At 46.4% G+C, this 14,312-nt stretch overlaps 1 protein-coding gene across 2 annotated transcripts in view; it reads left to right on the top strand.

Moving 5' to 3' along the window:
- OXSR1 (oxidative stress responsive kinase 1) overlaps positions 1 to 14,312 on the top strand; it is a 1,686,100-nt gene that overhangs the window by 657,483 nt on the left and 1,014,305 nt on the right. For both annotated transcript variants that reach the window (XM_069647752.1, XM_069647753.1), the window contains exon 6: positions 6,529 to 6,638. In XM_069647752.1, the coding sequence (XP_069503853.1) occupies positions 6,529 to 6,638 (110 nt within the window). The remainder of the gene's footprint in view (positions 1 to 6,528; positions 6,639 to 14,312) is intronic.

Raw genomic sequence — 14,312 nt, 5'->3', positions numbered from 1 at the left:
AGTTTCTTAAAGGACTGACTGATGTATTCCCGCTGTCCCCTTTCCTGGTGCCGGTTTGGGATTTGAATTTGGCTTTGAAATTTGTCATTGTGTAGTGCTCACCTGATTCCCACGGAGGCGCGGGTCTTGGCAGGAAGGTGTCCGTAACACGAAACGTGATGTGCAGGATTCGGTTGGCTTCTGGGGTCGAACCTCTCCGCACTGTGTGTCGAACTTGAAGGGTGAGGTTTCTGCAGGTGAAATAATATGGGGATTAAAGGTCTGGGTGGTCGAATGTCCCTATCTCTCTCCTCCCAGCTTGTCTGTTGAACCCCCCTCCCAGGTCAACTTGCTCACCTTAGATAGGTGAATGCTGGGCTCTCCATCTGCGTCTAGTGCAGGGTGCCGTTGCCAGTTCCTTCACTGGTGAAACGTTAGCCTCTTGACTTCAGAGGATGAGTACCGTCGTTGTCTGCACGACCGGTAAGTTTCTGGACACCTTTAGTCTGTAAGTATGGCAAGCGCTCTTACTGTCTCTTTCTTTGTCTTTGCAGGCGACGATGCAGAAAGAAGAAATCCGGAAATCGCCACGTACCGGTGAGTGTAACACTGCTGCTGTCTATGCAGGTGAAGATGCAGCGTGAAGAATCCGAAATGCACAGCGTGCCGGTAAGTAGAATAATGCTGTTTATCTTTGTGCAGATGCAGCGTGAAGAATCCAGAATGCACGGCGTGCCGGTAAGTAAAATAATGCTGTTTGTCTTTGTGCAGATGCAGGGTGAAGAATCCGGAATGCACGGCGTGCCGGTAAGTAAAATAATGCTGTTTGTCTTTGTGCAGATGCAGGGTGAAGAATCCGGAATGCACGGCGTGCCGGTAAGTAAAATAATGCTGTTTGTCTTTGCAGGCGAAGGTGCAGCGTGAGACACGGCCGCTGCCGAGGGATCAGGTAAGCAAACACTGCGTGTGAAAGTTCGTTCTGCTAACCTGTTGTTTCTGATCTTTTGCAGGTGCTGATGTTGCTCGGGTACCGGAATGGTGAGTATAATTCTTGCAGGTTCAGGATCCAAAGAAGAAAAGCTGGAGCAGACTCGGTGAGCGTTCTGCTGCAGATGCAGAATAACGCGAAGCACGTTTCATCAATCGGGTGTGGTTTAAATAGCCTTGGAGTGATGAGGCGTCTCCTTCCACGGCCCCGCCTAGGCAAGAAAAGAGTTCCTGCTTCCAGAAGAGTTCCAGTGGAGTGGAGCTGCCCCACCCAGGTAAGAAAAGTAGTCCCAGTTCACTGAGGACTTCTGGCAAGTCAGCAGCATGGTCTGCCGCAGGTAAGTCCACCCAAGCATCTTCACACCTATGATGAGCCCGGCGCTTCCAGTGCCGGGACCAAGGCTTCTGATGAGCCTGGTGCCACCGGCGCCAGGACAAGGTCCAAAAGGTCCCTGTGGGGACCGGCTGGTGCCTAGGATCAGGGTTAGGGGCCTGCTTCCAAGGACGTTGGACTGATCCTGACTCCTTGGAAGCAGTGATCATGACACATTGGTGCTCCTTTTGAACCTTTGCACTCTTGTCCTTTGAGATTACTGTCCTTCAAGATTGTGTTCTTGATTGGAGTTACTTCCGCTTGCAGAGTGAGTGAATTGCAGGCACTTTCATCTAAGCCATGCTTTACTGTGTTTCACAAGGACAGGGTTGTACTGCGAGTAGGTCCTTCTTTTCTACCTAAGGTAGTATCTGAATTTCATTTGAGTCAAAAGTTAGTGCTTCCATCTTTCTACCTCCTCCTCATCCTAGTAAGGAAGAGGAGCAACTCCATCAGTTGGATCCTAGCAGAGCTCTGAGCTTTTATATTTCGAGGATGTCCAGGCTCAGAGTGGATGATCAACTCTTTGTAGGATATGCTAGACACCGATTGGGCCAGGCTGTTACCAAACAGACCTTATCCAGGTGGATTATCCTTACCATTACAGAGTGTTACCGATTGGCGGGTAGGACCCTCATGAAGGTTTGAGAGCTCATTCCACTAGGGGCGTGGCTACTTACACCACCTTGGATTTATGTCTTTTTGCACACAACTTTAATATAAAAAAATGAGATTTATCTCTACAACATACTATTGAAGAGTGATTCCTTCCTTAGCAATGCAGAGTTTGATAATACATGTGGAGATGTTGTTCTGAGCCTAGCATCCTTGGACCTATTCATTTGTATCTTTTGTTTTCCTAGTTAACCCTCCTGGGTAGAATAGGTTCCACACCAGGAGCCCTATTTTTTGATTCTACTTACACCACCCTCCAGCTGGGTTTTCCTATTAGGAACATTTGTGATGGAGCTACATGGGCTTCCATCCACACCGTTGTTGAACATTATTCCCTGGATACAATACATGGTCAGGATATGGCCTTTGGGAAGGGGGCTCTTTCTTCTGCAATCTAATTGGGTACTCTAAGTTCTTTTCCCTCCTCCATTTACTGGTTCTGCTTTGGGAGTCTAGCAAAGATGTGGAATATGTTGGAGGACACAATCCATTCGAAGAAAAAGCTACTTACCAACTGATAACGTTCATTCGACTGGATGTTCCTGCAACGTATTCCACATCACCCTCCCAGCCTGCCACTCAGGAAAATTTTCTATGCGATTGCAGCTTCCGTTTCCACAAGGCTAATTGCAGTCAAGCAGGCATGAGACTGGTGCCACACGTTCTGAAGAAAAACACTTAACTGAGTCTACGGGTGCCGTGCGTCCTATTTATAACATCCTCTGACATCGCCCTTGACGGAGGCCTTCGAGGGACAGTGACCCGACGCCATCGACGAGGGACGCCCTCTGCCAAAAAAAGTTTCCGAAGTGCACAGCTGTGGACATTACATGTCAAAGATGTGGAATACATTGGAGGAACATCCAGTCGAAATAACGTTACCAGTTGGTAAGTAACTTGTTCTTTCTGTACACTGGCCTGGTTCTTGGCTCATTAGTGGCACAGGGGGAGGGTTGCCAGGGCTTGATATGAAGCTGAAATAGCCTGAACAAAGAATCCATTAAACAGTTTGTTGTGTGACAACTTGATTGGGGAGGGAAAGATCTCCCTGGGTCAAGGGCGGCCTCTCAAACAGTTACACCTGTCTATGTTCAACTTGGACTATGAGTTTAGCAGAGACTCCTGGGAAGTGTTTGAGTTTTGCTCATACTTCAGTTGGAGTTTTCAGCAAATATGGTTTGTTGAAAGAAAGGTTTTGGCTGCTTGAGCTTCTTTAATGAGGAAAAAGAAGCAGCATTCTCGCTTCCGGTCTTGACATTAAATCAGAGCTGACCAGGAGGTCCCAAAGGAAGCCAATGAGTTTGTTGTGCATTTTTTCTCGTGCCTGCTGCCCATCCAGGCCATCCTGCAACACCTTTCCAGGCCCCAGGCCCTCTGTGCTCCGCTTGCCTTCCCCGCTCCCACCCCGCACCCTCTTCCTGATTCCCCTCCCTCCCACCTCCTGACTCGCCCACCCCGCTCTGATCGGTCCTGAGGACCGTGTGTGCTGGGCCTAACGGCCTCATAGCAGCTCTACGCTCCACTTTCCCAAAGGAAGCAGGTGAGTTTGTTGCATTTTGTGCCCCTGGCCGATCTGTGCTCCGCTTGCCTTCCCCGCTCCCACCCTGCACCCTCTTCCTGATACCCCTCCCTCCTCCCACTCCTCCCATGTCCCGTGTAATTGGCAGCTTGGATCCTGTTCCTTGAGTCTAGTTGTCCCGACGTAGCTGCCTGCCTCCTTTACCATCCGTGAGTGCAGATGAGCTAGCTGCCTGCCTCCTTTACCATCCGTGAGTGCAGATGAGCTAGCGCAACCCCATTTTGGCCCAAAATCGTTTTTTAAAAGTGCTTTCAGGCCCCGTGGGCCTGGCCTGCTCCCCTCACCCATTCCTGGTGCTCCTTCCCTCCACCCGCCCCTCCCACGTCCAGCTGATTCCCCAGCCCCTGTTTTCCTTGCCTCCACCCTCGCTGCTTCCCTGCTTCCTGGTCCACAGCCTCCTGCCTCCCGACCCACCCTCCGTGCCCGGATTGGTCCACTAACCGTGTTACCCAGGTCATTACCACCCTTCCCAGGGAAGCCCTCTGCCCGTGCAGCCCCGTTGGCTAAGGACCCCAAGTCAAAGGGCGGCCCCAAAGAGACAGCTCTGATCGTATCTGCCGGTATCTGCAGGAGAAGCGAGAAGCCAACAAATAAGTAAGTGTGGCAAGGGCGGGGTCAGAAGCAATTACTTCACGCCATACTACCCTACCACTCAACCCTATAAGTTAAACTGTTGTAAACGCTCCCATCTCTGGTGTAGTTGTACTTAGAAAGTGTGCCGAACAGCATATAAGTGTTGAAGTTGTATTTAGAATGTCCACCCAATAGCATATCTGTCGTATAATTGCATTTAGAAAGACCACCCAATAGCATATCTTTGGTGTAATTGCATTTAGAAAGTCCCCCAATAGCATATCTGTAGTATAGTTGCATTTAGGAAGTCCACCCAATAGCATATCTGTGGTGTAGTTACATTTAGAAAGTCCACCTAATTACATATCTGTGGTATAATTGCATTTAGAAAGTCCACCCAATAGCATATCTGTGGTGTAGTTGCATTTAGAAAGTCCACCTAATAGCATATCTGTGGTATAATTGCATTTAGAAAGTCCACCCAATAGCCTATCTGTAGTATAATTGCATTTAGAAAGTCCACCCAATAGCATATCTGTGATGTATTTGCACTTAGAAAGTGTGCCGAATAGCATATCTGTGGTATAATTTTATTTAGAAAGTCTGCCTAATATCATATTTGTGGTGTCATTGCATTTAGAAAATCCACCTAATAGCATATCTGTGGTGTAGTTGCATTTCGAAAGTCCACCCAATAGCATATCTGTGGTGTAGTTGCACTTAGAAAGTCTGCCCAATAGCATGGTTGGAGTACATGGATTGCATGGAGTAGTCACTACGGATGGCACAGACTGAACGGATGGAGCTGAACAGACAAAGCCGACTGAACAGACTGAGTGAATAAAACAGAATAAATGGTTCAGATGTGCGCTCGATCTCAAGCACCTACTGAAATCCACCATATCACATCACCATGCTTACTTTCCTCTATACACCACCACTCAACCAGAACACCGCGATACCATGACACATTCGGTATAGCTGTTACCAACACCTCCCACATACTCCCCATCATCCTAACTAAACACAGCTGGCTAAACACCCGCGAGCCTAAGCTTTCTCCTCAGGCCTAACGCAGCCAGAATCCGTCTAGGTATCACCCTGCCTGAACAAACACATACTCCTGATCTCCCAACCACCCAACCACCCCACCTTCCACTAAGAAGCAGCTATCATACGAGTGCCACACCTGCTGCACACATATCCGGTGCTCACACGCACCTTATCTCTCCCTCTCCGACTTGAACTACGGTTCCCGAGGGCGTTCAACCTACCAGCGCCTTGAGATCATACCAATGGTACATAAGGCGCTATATAAATATAAAGTAACATAACATGTATGACTAAGTCATCCAGTCCTTTCTTTTTCTATTTGAATGCAGACACTTCTAGTCCTGAACTTAAAATTTGAAAAGCAAAGCTCTAAGATTGAAAATACGAAGAAGAAAATCAGAACTGGATGACATACTAATGCATGCATGGGGGAAACCTGAGAAAACATGGTACTTAGATATGAGACCGTGTGAACCCTGCAATGTGGATAGCTAAATGAGTATGTATAAAGGCGGATATAAGAATTGCTTTCCTTGCTTTTTAGGGTATTATATAAACTCATTTGGATGGCCGTTGAAGCTGATGGGTGGGAATATGAAGAATCCTAACCTTGTAAAACAATATTCTATTCACTATTGGTGAAACCATATTCTACTAAATAATGTAACACTGATGGTATTCTTTTTTTTTTTAAAGTTATACTCTAAAATGTGGTTGGATGTAGGACTGTTGTAGGAACATTTTCACCTACCAATTCTTAGAGAAATATTTAGAGAAACAAAAGTAGAAATTTGGTTAATAGTTTGTGAATCGGAGCTCTGAAATCATAGATTATGTGGACCTGTTAGTGGCTGCGTTTATACGCTTTTGAACTCATGCCTCTACATCTAGTAGGTAAACCTATGCCCGTTCATTACTTCTGACAAGAGGCTTAGGTCCTCATAGACCAGTAGGGAAAGTAGAAAACCGGGCAAAGCTTTGCGTCACCCATTTGGAGAAAAGTCACAATTGTAGAAATTCAGAAACTATGTGTCTTTAAGAGGGCATACATTTTATTTGATTACATTTTTTTTATTGCCATCAAGTCCTTGTTCGTGATTGAAATAGCTGTGTCAGTCACATGCTGTGCTGTTGATGGAAGATGGAATCAATCCTGCTTAGTATTTTATTGCTCTAAACTGACATGGTCACACTCAGTATGGCATAATGGCAGTAGAATGATCACTTTCTCTTACGTAGAAGATATTGACTTAACACCAGGCGCATAAACTGTATGTTGTAAGCAGTTTTTTCTGTTTTGTCCTTTCAGACTTTGGCGTTAGTGCATTTTTAGCAACTGGTGGTGATATGACAAGAAACAAAGTGCGAAAGACATTTGTTGGCACACCATGCTGGATGGCACCTGAAGTAATGGAACAGGTATGTTTTCTTTTTTGTTCACTACTACAGTTGCTGCATGTTACCATTACCCATCTAAGGAGAAAGGCGTAATAATCCAAATGTGTGAACTTGGCTCCATGTAGAGGCCCGTTCAAATCTAGTATTGAGTTATCAAACATTTGGAAAAACTAAAACCTATAAGAAATAAATAAATACAAATAGTACAATTTACTAACTGCAGTGACGATGTAGAGCCCATAGTATTTTTCTGCAGCAGACAGAACACACATCCAAAAGCAAAGTGAAACCTGGTATAACTGCTCTTGGATGCCCTTCCCAATTCCCTTTTCTTTCTGTTCAGACTTCAAGCGGAGATCATATTATGGAGATAGGGAGGGAGGGGGATAAGAGGGTAGGCCATCTTTTGCCACCAAGGGACACTCATGTACAAGAGTTACTACCACAAATAACCTGTAATTACCTGTACATCCTATCCCATTTTCCTCCAGATTTGGGGATATAATTTCCAGGACTCTAAAACAGGGAGGAGGCAGAACCAAAGCAACTGTTTCCTCAGCGTAGCTTGGCCAATGTGTCAGTTCTTGAGCTCCTATACAAAGCATGGTTCTTGCAGAATGCATGCGGTGCAGGCCCTCATTTTCTGCCCTGCAGATTACTTATGGCATGGAATGCCAATTAAGATGCATTCCCCTTAGGGGGTGTGAATGTAGGCCAGACCACTTGCATAAGGCTGCAAGCCTAAAAGCACCGAGGTCTGTGAACTTTTGATACTGCTTTACCAGGGGAAGCACCCCCTGCAGGCCCCAAAAAGCTTCATAAGCGCAGGAAACCTTGATGCCCCCAAGATCAAATATAATTGTTCCTTGTACAGGACATGCATGCTCCACAGCCAAAGGTGTATTGGGGAGAGGGGGTAGGAGGACATTTGCAACAAAATGTCCTCATTGATGGAAACAACATTGAACAGATAGTGTAAGACCCCCAGATAAACCCTGGGTTGAGGAGGCCGGAACGTGTTCATTTTAAAGAGCAGTTTCACTAGGCATATTTTCCCTAATGTCAGTGCATATATGTTCAACTTTAATCTAGAAATTTTAATAATTCACCACTGATTATTTTTATAGATTTGAAATGTATAAAAAAAAATGCATTCTGAGTCATCTGACACAACGCACATATATGTACACAATATCACTAATAAACCCAAACAACGTACACATTGAACAATGATGAAACAAATGATGTATGGTCACATTATAGTAATGTATGTATACATATATATTAAAGTGCGACAGTCGCTGCACTATAGTTAAGTTGAATACTGAGTACAATAGATCAAAAAAATGAATTAACAGCTTTTGACTCATATGATGGATTTGGCTGAAATGTTAGACATAAATGTACTGAAGGGCCCCCAAAACCCCAACCCATGCCTCCCCTACCGGACATTTTGGGAAAGATCCATAAAAAAGAGATTAAGAAAACAAAAAAACACACTTTTCGTCCTAGTCCACATTTATTTTTCCATAGACAAAAAGGGGCAATTTTTGCCAGAGCGCACAGCGAAAACAGTTTGTCAGAATTGCACCAGGTGCGAAACAACTTGGGCACAAAACATTGACTCGATTTCAGTTGCGGAGCTGGGGGGGAGGAGGGAAGAGGGGTGCAATCTGGGGTTATGGTGTCCAGTAATTGAAAACAAATATTTGATGGAGAAAGGGGTGCCTACTTCTCCCAAAATCATAGAGATATCTCCCATGGTGCTTTGCAGGAGAGAGGCTTTTCAGAAATGAAAATGCCTACTTTTTTTTGTTCCGATGCGAGAGATATTTGTAAATATTCAGGGCAATATTTGAGTTTATTTGAAAAATGCCATTTGGAGGACAGAAAAGGATTAAATGGCATCCGGCTAGAGGTGGGGAGGGGGAAAATGTGAAATTGGGGAGTGGGGAAGGCTGGGGGACCAAGCTCAGAGCTTGGATGTTTTCGCATATCAAGGTTATTTTTTAAAGTTTCACATGTAAAATAACAGCAAATATTTTCGAAATATTCAGTTATTTGTAGTTCATTGCTGAAATAACCATGGTTATGTAAAAACATTTATTTTAAGAGTTAAATGAAAATATAATCAATACAAAAAAGTGTAATTTTACAGTGAAATTTGGGGCAACACGTCAATGGGTGCAATCGGGCCCTAGCCAGGGAGCGGGAAGACTTGCATCGGCCGTGGCCACCTAGTGGGTTAAAAAAACATATTTGGGGAACATAAGTGGGTGGGTAGGCTTTTAAACTATATAGTCGGTATGGCCGAACGCTCTGGCTAGTGGGTCCGAGCGACATGGTCCACTTAGTGGGTCCAAAAGAAGCATATTGGGGAAACATGTAGAGTGGAAACTGCCTTCGGCCATGGCTAGTGACACAGTAGTGTTTTAAAATATCGAGTGAGTGCAGCCGAAGGCAATGGCTAGTGGCCCGTAGAAAAATAATAGTATAACAAAACCCTTGAAATTCACTGAAAAAAATAAACCTTGGGTGTAGTTAAGTTGTTCAGATTTAACGCAACAAAACCCTTGAAATTCAGCAGATGTGGGAAGGCATGACCAGCTTAACTCGCTGCGTTCCTGTTGCAAAGCCCATGAGCAAATGCATATTATAAGGGAAGGGATTCACAATGACATACAAAATGTCATTATGGGGGACATCAGTTGGAGCTCGCCGAGTTAAGCTGGTCATGACTTCCCACAACTGCTGAATTTCAAGGGCTTTGTTGCGTATATTTATTTATACACAACATTTAACCAAGGATATATAAATCACTTGACATATAGTGAGCTATCAAACTTCAGGTCACATACCAGTGAAAAGCTGCCAAGCCCATAGGAAGAAAAATGGGTGCGTTATTGGCACAACTTTTTCTCTTCGGAACAATGCATAGCCAACATTGCTTGTAATTCACTCACACGCCTCTCCGCATTAAAAGCCACCAAAAAGTCGATTGAGTCACTAGCTTCACATTAGCGGAGGCCATGGGCGCCAACTGTTTGAGCCACTACATACAGCCCAACTTTAAATAAATGACGTCGCTTAATGAGAGGAAACCACTGCGGAAACCTTTGGAAGAGCATCTTAACCTGATTTTCGACTACAAATGTTTGCCAGATATTTTCTTGTAGACCACCATCACTGAGACATATGCCTGTAAGACTTCACATTGAAGGCCCAGGGGGACTGGGATTGTAGTTTAAATGGAAAGGAACATTATGCAGGAAGCACTGTCATGTACACACCTTCTCCTTCAGTGGCAGAAAAGCAACTGCCTCTGGTTGTGCTGGAATTCTTTTGTAACCCCAGCCTGCCGCTTGAGTGATCTTTGGTTTCCCCTTGAGAAGAACCAAATGACCTAGGGTCCACCTCCTCAGGAACAAGGTAGCCAAGCTCATCAATTGAGGACAGATGTCTAGAATACTATCCATGTTTAAAAGCAGAATTAACCCTGCCTTGTATATTTCCAACCACTCAGAAGTAGCAATTGGGCCTGGCAAAATAGAAGTTCTCGACCACCACTTGCGACACCCCCTTTCCACCAGGAGCTGAATCCCCATCAAATGAGGGGGAAACAATCTTCTAAGAGGCTGTTGGAAGGGTGACTGTTAGGAAGGGAGAGCCGGAAGAGGAAACCAGGGGCTACCACAGACCAGGTCCAAAGGTCCCTTGTGACCACGCTCTCTGAGCCCGACAGAGAATTGGACATGTGCCTTCTGACCAGAATGGAATGCACCACAACTGATTAGAAGCCTAGGAATTGTTCTTGTCCATTCTGGCAGAAACCCTAGAGCTGGGGGGATGGTGTGGGCTTGCTGGACTTTGGTTGCTTGCATCTCTGCCCACTCCCAGAACACTTCTGGAGGGGTTGCCGCTCCTGGAACTGCATACAGCTTGCGTTGAGTGGGACCCGTCCGCCTTAAGCCCCAAACCACTAGCAGGCTGATTCATGGGGCATTGGTTATGGCAACCAGAATCTTGGAAGTCTTGAGTTTCCTCCTTGCGTTTTGCATATGTTAATCAGTCAGAAATGGTAACGCTCCGTTCCACACATCTTAAGCCCTTCCTGTCAAAGGTAAGGTCAATCATTCTTTTCCGGGAAGAGAACAGCTTCACGCTAAGCACGCCTGAGTGTGTCCACACGAAGGTTTTCTCTCCTTACTGCACGATCTACATGGTGGAGCACTGCGCTTGGCGAGAGACATCTGCTGAAATTTCACCATTCTACCATGAATAGTTCAAACAGCACACCACCATCTCCTTCCAAAAGTGACTGTTGCATACTGCCAGGGTCATGTCTGCAGTAATCTGGTTTAGATAAAGAGGGGTTGCAGCTAATCTTACTGTCCAATGGCGCAACATGTTTACATTCCTTGTCTGTGGGAGCAGAAGACGAGGCAGCAGGGATTTTGTCTTAGTGAGAACCACTAACCAAACTGAAGACTTTGCCAGGGGGCTGACAAACTCCTCTAAAGCGAAAAGGGCACTCTTTTATTCATCATCTCAAGGCATTTGCTCACCACGGGTGTGGAGTGAGACTTTTTCCAGAGCTGCTTAGTAGTATTGATGTTGTGCGGGATAAGAGGTATGCCCCTTTGCTGTTCGGCTAGGAGGACTGGTCTCAAGCAGTGACTGCTCTGGCTCTTTCGTCCCAATCCACGCCATTAGCTGCCCCACCAGGTCATCGAAGATTTCGCCCTGGAAAGAAGTTATTTGACTGGACTGTCTCCTCAAACGTATTCCTCATCTTTGAAATTTAATGTCCAGCTTCGGAAAACTTTCGGCAGAGGGCGCCTTGCGTCGATGGCGTCGATCTGGTGTCCCTCGAAGGCCTCCGCCAAGGGTGAGAAGTAGGACACACGGTGCCCGTTGGCCACAGTTCCGTATTTCTGCAGACGCGTTTGCTTCGTGAGAAACTTGGCGCGCCTCGTACTTGTGAAGTAAACTTCTCTCTTTATCGAGCTACCGACTCGTTATGTCTTCGTCATCTATACCGTTGACACCTTATTCCGGTTTCAAGAAATGTAAAAACTGCAGCTCGAAGACGTCCATCTCCGACCCGCATTGAGTTTTTGTGTGGTGCTTTGACGAGGGGTACAAAACTGATAAGTGTTTCAAGTGTCAATCCATGACAAAGGCCTTGAGGGAATGAAAGGGGAAGCTCCAGGTAGGAAAAGTTTGCATACCCCCTAAGTTCCGACCAGTTAGACCTTTGACCGATGAGTCATGAGGCGACGCACCTCGGAGGAAGAAGGTGAAGCAATCTGTCTAGGAGTGGGTCTCGCCACTCGTCTTCTTGGAAGAGATCGAGGAGAAGGTACCGCCGGTCGTCTTCGTCAGACGGTTCCCCCGAGAGGGTGGCATGCCCGTCCAAAAAGTCTACACCCGAAGAATGTTAAGCTTTCTGTGTGGAAATTCTGAAGATATTTGAAAAACGAGGTCATGATCCGACCGCACCTTCTCTGGGAGACGGTAGGGAGAGGTCTTGGCCTAAACCTCGCGCGGCCTAGAGCCTGGGTAAATGGCGTGATCCTCATTGTGAACCCTCGAGGCCTTGATCTGACAAGAAATCCAAGGATCATACGAGTCAGGGGGAGCGATCGAAATAGTCAATGCCTTCGAAGCCCTCGTCGATGCCAGCTGTGCCAATTTTGCCAGCTCAGTCACCAGTGCCTATTGAACCTGTGAAAAAGGCGCTGACTAAGACAAAGTCGATGTTTTCGTCTGTGTTGAAGCCTCTGGGTTCTAAATCAGAGAAGATATATACTCCTCTGCCAAAGAGGGATTTTTTCAAGTTCCTCACTTCCATATTTGAGGAGGAAGAGCGATCAGATGAGGAGGATGCTCCTTTTGGACTCCAGTACAGCACGCCAAATGTGCCAGAATGCCTTATTTCTGAGGAAAGTAAAATGGAAGATCTCTATGAAAATGTGCACAATGCTAGTGGCTTTGACACCTCTCCGGAGCTGGAGTTCGGCAAACACAAACCCGTGGAGCATGCTGACTCATACAGACAGCTCATATCTAAGTTTGTCGAATACTTGGGTTGGCCTAGACCTCCAGCCCCATATGATCGGGATGATCTAACGACATTCTGGAGAAAGGTTCACCCACTGTTGCTGTTTTACCTTTCCATGTGGCACTTCAAAAAAGGGTGGCCAGAAATAGGGAGACTCTGGAAACAAATCCGGCAGTTGAAAATCTTACAAAGAAATACTGCCACTCCAGTAGCGACCCCGGCTACCTGTCAAAACACCCCACTCTCGAGAGTCTGGTGGTCCAGGTGCTATGACTACCTTGAAACAGGTAGCGTACCCTACCATCCCTCCTGATGGGGATAAGTGCATAGATGGCTAGGCAAGAAAGGCGTTTTCTGCAGGGAGCATGACATTGAAATCCGCCAACTCCACTGTGTCCTTGCAAAATATTTGTACACTCTGTTGGAATGTATTTCTATGGCGGCCGAGCATATGCCCGAAGGGGATGAAAGGGACGGGTTCTTAGCTATTGTTAAGGGTGGCAAGGAAACTGTGCGAGTCCCTTCAGTCTGGATTGGATTCTGCAGATAGCATCAGCAGGTCCATGGCAACTAGCAACGTGATGCACAGGTTTGCATGGCTGCGAAAGTCGGGTTTTGCACCTGATGTTCAGGCTAGACTTCTCAACATGCCATTTTGACGGGCCTCATATTTTTGGCAGCAAGGCTGACAAGAGCCTTGAGAAGTTGCAGACCTCTAAGGCGGCAGCCAAATCTTTGGCCGCCGCTGTTAGGCAACCTCAGCCTTTTCGTTCTAGCGGACAACTTTGGCAGGGTAGATTTGTTTTCACTACCACTCCTCATTTGGAAGGGCGAGAGGAATGGCCAGTCAGAGGCCAACGAAAAATGTCCTCATGGTGTACGAGGTGGAGGTGCCAAGCCAGCTCAAGCAGCAGCCTCTTTACCATCGGCCTCTGCAACAGCCGCTTCAAAACCGCTGTGAGGGCTTGAGTCACAACTCACTGGTGGGGGGCATACTGACTCCGCATCTAGAAGAATGGCGAGACATTACTTGAGATGCTTGGGATCTGGATACAATAGCCCACACTTACTGCCTTCCATTTATAAAGAAGCCTCAGACCAATCCACCTGGGAAACACTGAGCATTCCGGGCTCCGCTCCTTGTGCAGGAAATTTTAACCCGGCTAGAGAAAGGCGCTATAGAACCGGTTCCTTTAGCGGAGAGGAACAATAGTTGGTATTCCCCATATGTTTTGTTTCCCAAAAGGACGGAAGACTGAGACCCGTCTTGGACTTGAGATACTTGAACAAGTTCCTCAGGAAGGACAAGTTCAAGATGGTCACTCTTTCTCAGATCCTTCAGGCCCTCCAACTCCAGGATTGGTTGGTGTCATTGGATCTTCAGGGTGTTTATTTTCATGTGCCGGCTCACACTATCAATTTCGAGCCCTGCCATTCGGCTGACCTCCGCCCGAGGGATTTCATCAAACTGATGACGGTGGTGGCAGCGAATCTCAGGAGAGGGGGAGATTCACGTCTATCCCTACGTAGACGATTGGCTGATCAGGGCCCGTTCTCATGAACAAGCACTGGATCATCTGAGCGTTACCTGCCACTCTCTTCACAGACTGGGCTTCTCCCCCAATTACAAG

The sequence above is a fragment of the Ambystoma mexicanum genome, chromosome 2q, assembly GCF_040938575.1.
Source record: "Ambystoma mexicanum isolate Mex_15411 chromosome 2q, UKY_AmexF1_1, whole genome shotgun sequence".
Classification (NCBI taxonomy): Eukaryota; Metazoa; Chordata; class Amphibia; order Caudata; family Ambystomatidae; genus Ambystoma; species Ambystoma mexicanum.
The sequence above is the reverse complement of the archived record's forward strand: the minus strand, read 5'-3'. Positions and strand labels throughout refer to the sequence as shown.